Source organism: Oryzias latipes, chromosome 7, assembly GCF_053564925.1.
Source record: "Oryzias latipes strain Hd-rR chromosome 7, Olatipes_Hd-rR_3.1".
Classification (NCBI taxonomy): Eukaryota; Metazoa; Chordata; class Actinopteri; order Beloniformes; family Adrianichthyidae; genus Oryzias; species Oryzias latipes.
In genome coordinates, this window is record NC_136243.1 from 1,611,942 (window position 1) to 1,625,848 (window position 13,907).

The 13,907-nt window shown below is 44.6% G+C and overlaps 1 protein-coding gene across 5 annotated transcripts in view; it reads right to left on the reverse strand.

Annotated features, from left to right (window-relative positions):
- LOC101167924 (DENN domain-containing protein 2D) overlaps positions 1–13,907 on the reverse strand; it is a 35,564-nt gene that overhangs the window by 13,857 nt on the left and 7,800 nt on the right. The window contains exons 2-6 of one of the 5 annotated variants that reach the window (XM_023957105.2): positions 12,962–13,025; positions 12,322–12,408; positions 10,784–10,849; positions 1,655–1,759; positions 258–433 (exon numbers count right to left, since the gene is read on the reverse strand). In XM_023957105.2, the coding sequence (XP_023812873.1) occupies positions 258–433; positions 1,655–1,759; positions 10,784–10,849; positions 12,322–12,408; positions 12,962–13,022 (495 nt within the window). In that variant the 5' untranslated portion in view covers positions 13,023–13,025. Of the gene's footprint in view, positions 1–257; positions 434–1,654; positions 1,760–6,095; positions 6,246–6,505; positions 6,784–10,783; positions 10,850–12,321; positions 12,409–12,961; positions 13,026–13,907 lie in introns of those variants that run through there. The other 4 variants (XM_023957106.2, XM_078950014.1, XM_023957104.2 and 1 more) reach the window with 4 other exon arrangements.

Consider the following 13,907-nt stretch of genomic DNA (forward strand, 5'->3'; position numbering starts at 1 on the left):
ATTTTAATGAACTTTATTTTATGTTCTAGTAGAGATTAAAGCTGTCCTAAAATGGAGATAACCCAACTATTTATAAGCTATCTATAAGGAACGTAAGGCCTTTGAGGATGTCACATTCCACCAAGATGGTGAAGACCACTGAGCTGAAAACCACCTTAAATCAGCCCATAGAAATCCAATGGGTGCCATGACTCTGGGTTTGTCCGTCATGTACAGGTTTACAGATCTGACCCCCTTATGCATCATGAGAAACGTACCTTTGGGAATTGGTAGGTGATCTGAGGCTCATAGCTGTTGCTGTCTTTGGTCTTCTTCAGGCTGACCACCACCAAATACTCAAAGAAGTACTGTCCACTGGCGTACCGTTGCTGCTTGGAGGTGCTGTCCGCTGCGGTCGGGCCTACTGGCTCTGTGGGCTCTGGCTCTTCGACTTCTACAGAGGAATGGAGAGAGACAGAGATTCATGGTTTCTGGTCTGGATGGATGTGAGGAAGCTCATCTGCAATAAAAGCCTTCAGGATCCACCTGGCATCAATACTGAATAAACATCAAGGGCACACCTTCCAAGTGGCCGTCGCCATGCTTTATGATAGCTGATGAAGACACATGTTCACCAGAGACGCGGTACAACCGTGTCATGACTCACAGCTCACGCCAACACGTCTAAAGCTGATTCAGAGTTTAACCAACTTCATGCTGCGTTTGATGCTGATGGGAAAACAGAACCTGTGTTGTCATAATGAGAGGGAGCTGGTGATTCTCTGAGAAATTCACATTTTCTTCCAACTGCACTTCAGCCTCACACATTGACTGTAAATAAGAACTGGACAAACTGACCCCTCCCCCCTGGTGTTCCAAACAGGAAGTACCTGCTGGTTCCAGGAAGCCAAAATCCCTAAGACTTCTGTAGAGAAATGAACAGCTGTTACTCAGTCGTTCTATTGTCAGAAGAACCATTCTTGCTCTATAAAATGTTCCTAATAATCCTCTTTTTTAATGATATTTTTTTCTTGATCGCAAGGTATTCAAATTATAAACTGACCAATCAGATGCCTTGGTGAAACCATGTTTCAAGGACCAGACGGACTCGGGCCAGTCACAGTCGTCTGGCTCCAAGTGGCGACGCCTGTTTCGCTGAAAAATGGTGTCGGGGGGGGGGGGGGGGGGGGGGGGGGGGGTCAAGGTAACAGGAGCTCGATGAAGAAAAGCTTGAGTGGCTCAAACAAACAAGAGGATCAAAGTTCATTCAGCAGGGCTCAGATAAAAAGGGCAGCAGTTCTAGCTCTGATAACAGTTTGATTTGTAAACAGTCCAATGACACGCAGCTGCCTGTACCTGATCCCACACAAACACACCACGCCTCCTGCAGTTCAGCGCCTGTCTACCTTCAAAGGTGCTCCACAGCAACTAATCATTGTTTCTGATAAAGAAGTTAATTATTTTATGTTCCACTTTTTCCAAACAGTCAGTTCTTAGGTTTATCTCGCTCTCACCAGTAACACATTCCATATCACATGATCAGGTTCTGTTAGGGATGAAGTTCAACAGTACACAAATCTGCACACAAAACCACATTGACACACCAAGAAGTGAGGACACTCCCACTTCCTGTGCAGCAAAAAAGAGAAAGCAAGAGGAGTAACATCAGACTCACTGCTCCGTTCTCGTATGCCTCTGCGGAAGGAGGACCACATGGTGCTGATCCTCTTGAAGGCCCCCTGTGGTCCATCATCGTGTTCATTTGTCACTGGGGTGGCACCTGAATAAAACAGAATCGGAGCCTGTCAAAACAGAAACCATTAACCAGAACATCCCCACACTTCCTCTGAACAAAACTAGAACAAGGAACTTGCTCCTGCACAAAGAACCGCCAACAGCTCATTCAGTTCCACAAACTGAATGCTGCCTCAGCTTGACAGGCCTCAGGCTAAGTCTCTGTCCTGATGTCTACATCAGTTTCTTTAAACCCAAGAAGGGTGTGTCTCATATTAAGGATTCATCTCCTTTGGATCCTTAAACTCTACTTTCATAATATAACTTTCTGCCACATCAATTGGAGGACAAAGTCCTGCTGATAAACTGGATCCTGTAGTCATCTGTGAAGGAAACCATCAGATATGTTTGTTCAAGCAGAATCTGGCATTACATGGTTAGGCAGGGGAAGGAAATGTAGAAAACTATCAGGGTGATTTGTGGAAAGGGCCAGGTTTGGGTCACAATGTGGGGGGGCTCAAAGATTAACCCTGAGAAACCCCATGTCTAATTCCATCCCGAAAACACGGTTCAAACGTTCTGAGACTCACAGCAGAATAAGCATTTATAGTGTAATAAAATTATTTTGATTATTTCATGAAATCTTATTATCACTTGGTTTATTTAGAGCTGGACTATATAAGCACGTACATTGTTCTTTTTTATTAATTCAGTGAAAAGTCTTAAAACTGAACATACACTCATTGTCATTTTCTTAGAGACACCTGTCAACCAGCTCGTTGATACAAATTTCTAATCATCCAATCACATGGCAGCAACTCCATGCATTTATGCATGTAGACATGGTCCAGACGGTCTGCTGCAGTTCAGACTGAGCATCAGAATGAAGAAGAAAAGTGATTGAAGTGACTCTGGACGTGGCATGGTTGTTGTTGTTGCCAGACGGGCTGGTCTGAGGATTTCAGAAACTGCTGATCTACTGGGATTTTCACCTTCAACCATCTCTAGAGTTTACAGAGAATGGTCTGAAAAAGAGAATATATCCAGTGAGCAGTAGTTCTGTGGGCGTTGTTCTGTTGATGCCAGAGGTCAGAGGAGAATAGCCAGACTGGTTCTAGCTGATAGAAAGACAACAGGAACTCAAAGAACCACTGGTTCCCACAGAGGTCTGTAGAAGAGCATCTCTGAACACACAACACGTCTAAACTGGAGGCAGATGGACTACAGCAGCAGAAGACCACACCGGGTACCACTGCTGTCAGCTCAGAACAGGAAACATAGGCTACAATTCACACAGACTCACCAACACTGGACCATAGAAGATGGAAAAACTGTTTCTGGTCTGATGAGTCTCCATTTCTGCTGCTACATTCAGATGGTTGGGTCAGAATTTGGCTTCAACAACATTAAAACATGGATCCATCCTGCCTTGTATCAACAGTTCAGGCTGGTGGTGATGGTGAAATGGTGTGGGGATGTTTTCTTTGCACACTTTGGACCCCTAAATACCAATTGAGCATGGTTCCAACGCCACAGTCTACCTGAGTATTGTTGCTGACCGTATCCATCCCTTAATGACCACAGTGGACCATCTTCTGATGCTACTTCCAGCAGGATGAGGCGCCATGTGATAAAGCTCTCAGACTGGTTTCTAGAACATGACAATGAGTTCTCTGGACTCAAACGGCCTCCACAGTCACCAGATCTCTACCCAATAGAGAACCTTTGGGATGTGGTGGAACGGGAGATTGGCTTCATGGATGTGCAGCCAACAAATCTGCAGCAACTGTGTGATGCTGTCATGTCAATGTGGACCAAAGTCTGGGAGGAATGTCTCCAGAACCGTGTTGAATCTCTGCTCTGAAGGCTAAAGGGGCTCCAACCCAGCACTAGCAGGGTGGACCTAATAAAGAGGCCGGTGAGACTGTGATACTCTACAAATATTCTGACAAAGAAGAAAGAAACGTCATTTTTCTACTGATGTGGTGACCTGATGTTTAAAATGAAATCCAGGAGTTTTATGTTGAAAGCTGACACACATCATTTCCTGGTGTGTGTGGATCCTTTAAAGGTTCTCCTCACAGACATCAGTCCTCGTGGATCCATGCTGGATCACAAGTGTTCTCTCAGGCAAATTTTACTCTGTCCAGCTTCCAATCGTCTGAGCATGAAAGCTGCCCCCCCTCAGCAGGTGTCAGTATTCCCTCCTTCCTCCAGTTCCTCTGAGGGGACCCCACTCCTCTAGTGGGACATGTCCACAACACTTCCCCAGAGAGGCATCCAGGAGGCCCGAGCCACCTTAACTGGCCTCCCTCCACAGAGCTGCAGCTCTACACTAACTTCCCCCTGGGTGATCAAGCTCCTCCCCCCATCTCCCCCCAGTCCCGCTGAGGAGGAAACTCTGCGTAGAGTGATAAGTATATACACAGCTTTTCCTTTTGACTCCTTCACTACAACAAATCAATGCAGCAATCACATAAATGACCAATCAATCAGTGTCATGCTTCACCCTTCCCTCCCTCATCAACAAAACCCCAAACTCCCTCTCTAGGGGTTGGAGGTCTCCGCCCAGCTGGAAAGGCTGTCTGCAGTTTTTAAAGGTGATGCACCTCAGCCTTGTCTCATATTAGAGCACTGCAGCCCGATTGGTCAAACAATCAAAGCAAAAGTCAGTGCTGGGTGCAGCAACGTCAGAGGTGGAGAATCCTGATGTTTTACAGTCACGCATTTTGATCAAGGGGTGGATTTGGAGAACATCTGAAGATGCAGAGGAGCTGTGAACACGAGTACACCGGAAAAGTCTTCCAGCCGACCACAGCAGCAAAACCAATGGACTTTAGGCTCCTCTGACACCTTTGCAGCCCTTATTTTGTTGATGGATCTGGACTAACCAGAATTTCTGCTCAGGGATGGGACATGGTTCAGTTCCCTTGGTTTAGCTCCGGTTTGGTCCATCTTCAGTGACCACAGGAACATCAGAGGAGAACAAAACTCTGAGGTCCAGCCCACACAATGCTGGCCCTGAACTCTGAGCTCAGGTTGGTCTGCAGGACGTGTGTGGATGAGATTCCTGAGCGGAGGCTTGTTTTCATAAGCTGTCAGGGTGAAGTAACGTCTGACTCAGCGTGAAACCAGCTCCAAACACAAACAGGCAAACACAGCCTGGAGCCCAGAGCCGCCTGTCTGAAGGGAGCGATCCCAGCAGAGGCACTGCGTGTGCTGCACCCCCCAGAAGCAGACAAATCAGCTGTTTATCTGAAACCCCAGGGAAGGAATGTCCTCGCTGTGCTACGTTCAGGTACAGCAGGAAAAACTGCTTATATTCACATCGACCTGCACCATGCGAGTCAGGTTCCACACCAAAGGTAGCAAACACAGACAAGTGCTGGCACGCAGGGACGCCCTGACACTCGCGCTGCCTTCAGGGAACTTCAGGAGCAGCAGAAATAGCAACATGCACTGCCACAATGGCAGGCCTGAACCAGACGTCCCCCTCATGTTTGTGAGTGTTTAAAGACCTACTCAAATCATCTTTAGATCTATTGTCAAAGTGGTCACTTAATCATGATTATGTTATGTTTAACCAAAACCAAAAAACCTGTGTGTTTTTTTTAGAAAAAAGTTTGTGTAGAGCGGCAGGAGTTCATCAGAAATTCACCTCTGAGTCTGGATGGGACTGTTGGTGCTGCGTAAGCCAGCCCCATTTTCCTGTCCTCCCTTTGTTGACACTCACTCCCGCAAACCTACAGCCGCTCACAACCCAAGCTAACATTAGCTGCAAAAAATAATTGGTGAGCAATATGGTAGCTATCCATCCGTCCAGTTCTGATCCAGATTCCAGCTCAGACCAGGAAAACAAAGACGTCCATGGATCTGTTGGTCTGATCAGAATGGAGCAGAGCAGGGAGCTTGTGGCCCACCATTGTACTTTCTACGTGACATCTACAAGCTTTTCCTACTGCATTTTTTCATCTGCTCCTGATTCACAACAATTTCATTTAAAACATACTCAGAAATGCAGTTTGAAGCATAATTTGCTTTAGAAATATGCTCCGTCACATGAAAAACTGAGTTAGTCTTTATGCTCCAACCTGAAAATGGAGGATTATTTGTTGGTGGCAACTTTTATTCTTTTGTCGGTTTTTTTAGCCTCACATAACTTCAGGAAACATTTAAGGTCTGAGAGAAAACTCCTTCAGCAGGATTTTCTAAATAAAGTTTGCCAAAAGCGTCTCCCAATTTTTAATCATACTTTTCTTTTTCCTCTCATTTTACAGCAAATTAAAAAGCAGACATAACCATCCCCTTAATGTGTGTAAAGCGTTTGTTTCCATTCACATGAATGCTTTCTGACAGAGGCGCGCGCGGCGCAGGGCTGTGACCTGCAGCTCTCCCAGCGCCGTGCAGCTCCGTCTGTGGGCAGAAGCAGCACCGCCTCAGGATCCTCGACATGTTCCGACAGAGAACAGCGACTCAGTCTGAGCAGCAGGAAGGAATCCATGGATCCTCATCCAGAGCCTGATCCTCCACAACTAAAGGACCGAACCAGAACCAAATCAGAGCACTGATCTCCACCACGGAACCCGATTAATTTAATTAATCAACTGTGAAAAAGAGCACTCCTCTGCGGTTTGAGCACATCAAAACTGGAAACAGATTGAAGAGCTCAGACAGAATATTTAACATTTCTCTCAGACTTCAGGTCTTGGCTCAGAAACACGAGTCCAATCCCAAAAGTTCCGAACCAGACCGGGCCGAACCGTCCGATCCGGACATGGACCGCATCACTCACTCCATCTGTCCCTCCTCTCCTTCTGTCCTCTCCTCCGCCGCTTCACCGCGTCGCTCATGTCCCGGTACGAGAGCTGACAGCCGCGCGGCACCGGAACCGCTCTACGGCGCGAGGCTCTGCCCGCGAGGAGCAGCTTTGCTGCGTTCAAGTCCGGCGCGGAAATCCACGCAAGTGTGAGAAGTTGTTCTATGTTTGAGTAACCTGAGTGGATACCTATCGAGTCACGTGGTGCAGTTGGATTTTCAAAACATTGTGAAAACAAACGCGACGTCATCATCAAACAACAACAATAAAAACTAAAGATTTAACGAGGAATTGTCTGTTTTTGTTCACCAATCGATGTTATGAATGTTTTTCTGCGTGATGACATTAACTCTCAAGTAAAAGTTTGTCCTGAAGTTACTGGAGGGAGCAGCAACAAAACAAGACGGGCAGAAAAGTCCTCAGGTGAGGAAGACAGTTCTACCTCACCTAAAAGAAAGTTCTACCTCAACTGGGGGGTATTCCAGAAAGCAGGTTATGCTAGCTCCCACGGTAAGTTGATAACCTCAGCTTTAGGTTCCAGAAATGGAGGTATGTTTCAGGGTATGTCAAGTTGCCATAGCAACTCTGAACATAACCTGGGGCCTGTTTCAGAAAGGAGGTTAAGTGTAAACTCTGAGTGCGTTAACCCTGAAATCAGGGAAACCCTGGGTTTTCCGTTTCAGAATGGGAGGTTTGTTAAACCAGAGAAAGCAGAGTAAGTCAAACCCGTTTCTGAAAGAGAGGTAACTTATACTCGGAGTCAGTGTCCATGGTTACTTATGCTGTGAACCTAACCTGGTCGGGAGCAGGTTTTATTCTCCAAACTCGAAGTTTCTGCTGGTCCCCTCCCCTTTTTAAAGACGAAGCGGTATTTTTCGCTTTAACCTTCATTGCCCACATGTCCGTCACAGAGACGGTCTAAGTGACAAGAATGGCTTGTACTTTTTTGGATGACCCAATAGACGAGGAGGCTGCATTAATTCATAGAGAATTACATTTACCTCGTACGAGGATTTTGAGAAGACTCGATTTCTTTTTCACTTTTAACTGCTGCCATGTTATTTTAATTCCTGCAGGATTGCATCTACGTGAAAATGAAATCAGGGACATTGAATTAGATTAATGTAACAATTATTTTATGGAAACACAATTTGCTAGCACTGCTTACTTTCTTAATCCCATATAAACCTATACCACTTGATCAATACAAGGGTAGTGTTGCAGTGTGTGTGTGCTGAGCGGGGTGCGAGCCACGAGAGACAAGGGGAGGGGCGAGTGCAGGTGCAGATGGGGGGGGGGGGTGAGCACGGAGCAGAGGTGTGTGCGGGGAATATATTGTGTGTTCGGAGGACGGAGCACTTAGTTAAATAAAGAGAAGGTGTCATTCCCAGAATAACTGTTTTGGAGTCATTCTTAATCCGCTCTGGAGGTTGAGGGTTTCCAACGGGAAGTGAACCCCGAAGGAGAATTCCCTTCGGCCCAGAAGGAAATCCCCCCTGCGCTTCTGACCACGGTCGGTCGGAAAGACTAGAGAAAAGAAAGGAGAAGCCTTCGTGCTGCGAAAGGTTCAACAGTAGACAAAAGTTCACTTTTAAAAACACAATTGCATGTATTAATATTAAACTGACCAACGTTTGCAAGAGGGGAAGGTTAACAAGAAAGTCCTCTAAACATTACCGACGTTAAATGCATTTTCCCCCAGATTGGTTCTGTACACTATGCAGCATTTCATGCATTTACACCAGGAATAACACTTCAAAAGTACACCTAAATATCACCATTTTTTATTTCACACCGTACGCTATTTAAAAAGTTATTACAGCCAATATTTTATAACAATGATTTAAATGCAAACTTGCGCATTAACTTGAGCAGCTATGTTTTCCACGCTAACTGTCTCTGTTTTGCAGATGCAGCGGTGTTGCTTTTCTTCTGGAATATGTGCTCATATTCACTGTATCTCTGCAGCAGCACGTCAAGTTCAGCTGGCGAAAAATACGCAGACCTCTTTTTTCCACGGTTGCCATGGTGACTCGTGATATCTGCGCTCCATTGATAATGGCTTCTTATAGTCGCGGTGCTCACGCTCACCTCCGAATCAGTCCACTCAGAGTTGATTGACCTAACTCGGATCAGCTTCTCTGAAACAGAAAACTCAGAGTTGTTAATCTCCCGATTGACCAACTCAGAGTTCAAGTTCAACCTCAGAGTTGGTCGAACCTCCTTTCTGAAACAGGCCCCTGGTGTGGAGCAGGTTTAGTTTAAGGTTAGTTTGTTTACAGAGAGGTGAAGCAGCATGGTGTGTCTATTTGAAGATGATTTAGTGGATGAAAAAGCTCAGATAATACTTTTTCCACCATGAGAGGGTGATAAGACCACATATGGATGTTGGAAAAATAAACTTTTTTACTTTGATCTAACTTAATTATTTGCTTCAGTTACGATAATTAAAAATCTTTTTTTGTTAAGTCAGTTTAAAAATAACACGTAGTTGTCAGACAGTTATTTTACTTTCATTCAAATTAATTCAATTGAGTAGGTGTAACTTTGGTGCTGCTGTTAGATCGGCACCGCAAGGGATTGTGGGATACCATTTCCTTTGCCTGTTTGGACGGATTTGGGTTTAAGTGTGGCTTTTTGACCAAATGTGTTTAGTTGTTTAGCTGTTTTACTGTGTTTTGCCCAGTTATTTGTCCTGTTATGTTTAGTTCTTTCTGCACCATGAGTGATAGGGAGGTAGAGGATGGTGATTATTAAGCACCACTATTGTAAAATATTGATACAGAAACTGAAGTTGAAGTCAGAGTCATGATAAATCAAGAACCTTTTATTTTTTGCTGTTTTTTTAAATTTTATTTTGTATGTTGTTTCTGCCTTCTTTTATGGACTGCATCTGAGTCTGAAATAAAGTAAATTATTTTAACTCACTGCATGATATATATCATAAATCCACACATTCATTCATATAATGTTTTAAAGATGAGAATATCTGCGGCCTCAAACTTAGACATATGAGAGTTCAAGAAGTACAATAAATTAAGATGGAAAAACATTACATTGAATTCGACTAATATGACATTTAGTTAGATAAATATGTAAATTTGAGTTGTATAAACAACTGTCTGAGGCGGCTACCCCATCACCCTGATCCCCAAATGCTCACATGAGGAGATGTGAAATGTCACTTCCCATGATTGCATCACTGGATGTCCTGAATAGTCTCAGTGAATCATCTGGGTTGGAATGGCATTAAGCTGGGTCAGCTGGAGAGCAGACACCTTTGTCCTCTGGACTGGTGCTGCTTGTTGGGGCAGGTTCCTCCTCCTGCAGAACTGTCTGCAGGTTGGTAAACAGTCTACTGGCAGTGGCTCAGGTGGTTGCGCAGGGTCGGCCAATGATCGGAGGGTCAGCGGTTCAATCCCACAACCGTTTTTGTGTGCTTCAACCTCCCTGCTTCTATTGTGGTTCCACCGGTGTGTGAATGTGTATGAATGTCCCAGTGATGGTCAGAGGGGCTGTGGAGGCTTACTGGCAGCCATGCCCCTGTCAGTCTGCCCCAGGGCAGCTGTGGCTACATCAGTAGTTACCATCACCAAGTATGAATGACGAGTGAATAATTAATGGACACATTGTAAACGCTTTGAGCGTCTGGAAAAGTGCAGATAAATCCAATCCATTATTGCTATTTCTTCTAAGCCTGAGCTGCTTCTCTCTTTCTGATGCCCTCCACCTGCAGGTGCATTCTCCTCACATAAGACACTGAAGGAGGCTGCTGCACACTAAAGAGACACCCAACAGCAATGGTCAACAAAGAGCAAACGCTTTTCTGAAACGACAGTTCAAATGATTTCCTTTTCGGAATAAGACTCAGTGAAGAGCAAAACATCAAACTAGGCGTTAATGTGTGGATTCATATGGAGCGTCTGAATATCAGGAACTGGCAGACGTCACATGAAGTATCACAAAGAAGCCACCAGAGCACAGCAGGAACCGTTTCAGAGAGGGACTGTCCTGATCAGGAGCAACAGAGTGAAGCATGCTGCTTTTGAAAAGCATCTTCAGGATTAAGAGGAATAGCAGTAAAAGCTCAGAAATGAAAAACAACGTGGAATAAAGTGTACCAAAACAAAAGTTAAATCAAACCAGAAAAAGTGGTTCAGACTAGAGAAAGGAAACTAGCTGTGGGTTAGAGGATTTCCTCTGGGTTTCTGCTGAAGAACGTTTCAAACATTATCTGATTTCTGCTCAACGTACCTGACTCATTCTGCCAGTCTGGAGGAGGATTGTGCTGCAGAGCAACATCTTCATCTGGGACGGATTCTGTGTGCCAAACAAAAAGATCAATTCATTTTCCCATCAGTTGTTAACGACAAGCGGGGTCATTATTATTGTGAATATCCAGTAAAAACTTGACATGTTTTCTATTTTCTCAAACCCTGATAATTAAGATTTCAAAAACTTCACATTTAGACTTTTTTGGTATCGTGCAATTGGTGTGTACTTTTGAAAGATTTGTTTGTGTGGGAACCGTTCTGAATTCCTAGTTAGTTTTAAGCGTACATGTAAATAAACAATTGCAAGAACACACAATTATGCACAGAATGTATTGCACAAGTTACAAAAAAGTATTACACATGCAAATTCTGTGAGTCTATTTTCTCTTTCCATAAGAGCCCCCCCCCTCTCCAGGGTTACTGATTGAAATGACAGAGGCTGTGTTTGACACAAGAGGGTGACCTTTGTGGTGGTGATGGTCCAGAGCAACCAGCCACTTATTTCATGTTTGATACTGACAAATATGTGCAACGCGTTTTGTGTCTGGCAAAAGTCCGTTTCCCTGTTTTCCATGGTAACCAGTGTTTACATTTGCCTTCCACACAGGGTCTCTCTGATAATAAAATGTGTTTGTTGGTACATTATAATAATGCAAAGTTTTATCTTGGAGGTTTACAGCTATAAACTTTTGCTTGAAAGTTGATTGGTCAACTTGTTGATTTATAGCTTTGTGAATCCATCAAGAGTCAGATAAATTGGCAAAAATCTGTATGGGGAGCGGGAGCAGCCAATGAGGAGCCAGGAGGAAGCGCTGAAGAGGAGTCTGTGAAGGTGAAGATGACTGCTGGTTGAAGCCTGCTGGACTCACTCTCAGTGCACTCTTTTATTCCACATGTCCAGAGTGCAGGCTCTGTGTTTTCAGGAGTTGGATTGCTGTCAACTGCAGAAAAGCGTAGAGGTGAGGCGCTCCATGTGGTTTGTTTGCATCTCAGGTCAGCGGTTTTTGATTTGAACTCACAGCAACAAGAAAAACAGCAATGGAGTCAGAGGAGCTTCTGTCTTCATGCAGGATGGAGTTTACATTTCTACCAGTGCTGATCTTCACAAAGGCTTTGGTTTGCTGCAGTTTCAAGTCTGTTTTGGTTGCCTGTGAAAAACGAGGTTCTTCCTGACTTTTTGGGATGTCGATATTTGGATTTGCAGGGGCGTGTTTGGAGGTCATGCATCATGAAAATGCAGCATCCTCCTTTTGAAAAGGGTTTTGGTTTTTGTCCCACAGTGATGTTTCTATGTGATCCCTGCTTTCATGGTGACCATGTGTGGTTCTCTAGTTGATGCTTTGGTCTAGTATTACTGTTTCAGTTTGCTTTTTTTATTTATTTATTTTCGGGGGGGGGCTGCTGGTTACAGCCAAATTTTCCGTGTTGTGTTGGCCTGGTGATGGGACCGGACTAAAGGAACCTGCATGAAGGTCTTCCTGTCAGGAGAGGCATGGACGGACAGTCCTGTGTTCTCACCTTTCCTGGATGACTCCCGGGCAGATGAAAAGGAGTGCAGCCCCCTCCTGCGAAAAAATCCCCCCCCGTCTTCACTGTTGTGTCTCTCTGCAGAATGTTAGCATGAGGATACAAGTGTTAATAAAGTCTACTATTCATCATATTTGTCACAAATTCTTGTTTTACCAGCTTGTTTTCACTGTAAATAATGACATCAGTTTTTAAAGTTTATCATAAGTTTGCAGATAAGAAACTGATTATGAATGATTCCAAAATGGAGTTTGTGAGTTTTTCAGATTCGATTTTTTACCAGTTTGGAATGAACAAACTGTCATTTCAACAGGTCTCTTGAAAGAAGCCTGTAAAAACAATAGTCTGTTTTTATTATAGTCTATAACTAAGTCTCTAAAGAAGCTCTGTGATGAACAAAGTCTGCTTTTAATGGCGTTTGTCATTTAAAATGTTTGTTTTTTTCATGAAGGCTGTAGCAACTGTTTTCAAAGGAGTCTAAACATATTGACACATTTTTAACGTTTCTAAATGATAAACTTTGTAAAAACCAAAGTTTTCTAAAACTCTGTTCTGGATCAAGTCTGTTTTTGATGAACTCTGCGTCATCATTGATGTCTGTTCCTGATAAAGTGTGTGAACAGAAACCCACTTTTGACACGCAGTGAGGAGAAGCTGAAGCTCCGGCGTGTGTTTGGAGGCTGCTGCTCCATGTTCTGAAAGCACAGAAGAAAAGATGAACAGAGGATGTGAACATGACAACCCCCCCCAACCCCGTCCTGTGGTGCAAAGCTTTGAGAGCAGCCATGTTTCCATGTTCATTTATGGTCAGCTGAGCAGGTCTGCACGCTCCTTCAGGCCCTGATCACAGCCGAACTCATCCGATGCTTCCAGGCCTTAAAAGGAGCTGAATCAACCTCAGACCTGCTTTTTTCCTCTGCATCCTCTCACTGCGGAGTCACACTTGATGTTCACAGGCTCCTGAGGCTGCTGCAGGGCAGACCTCTGACCTGCCTCTGCCTCACTGCCCTGCTGCAGGCTTCAGCACCAGCTCAGGCGTCTTCCTCATGCATGTACTGCTCATGAGCTTCTCATGCACACACATGTGCACACTTCCCACGGCAAAGTATAAAAACCTGTTGTTGGAGGGTGTGAGAGGAGCCAAAGCTGCAGGTCCTAGTATACTATCTATCCTGCTTGTTGTTCATTAAACTTTCGGTTCACTAATTGTTCTTGGAAAAATTCTCCAGCAGGAAGTTGCAGCTGTAAGGTTTCTAGAGAAGCGGCTAACCTGGTTTCTAGAGAAGCGTGAGGGATGCTCTCCTGCATCCCTCACGCTTCCCTCTAAAGGTGCAGGTGTTACTAAGGAACATTTGTTTCCTGGAAGATCTGCATCTGTCTCCACTTGAGTGAAGACTGTTCTTCCTGGGATTCGTTCATTCATTCATCTTCTTCCATTTGTTCCCTTTCGGGTCACGGGGCTGCTGGAGCCTATCCTTACCACTTGTGGGCGAAGGCAGGGGACACCCTGGACATGTCGCCAGTCTGTCGCAGGGTAGAGTGTCCGCAATCACACACCCATTCACACTCACACCTAT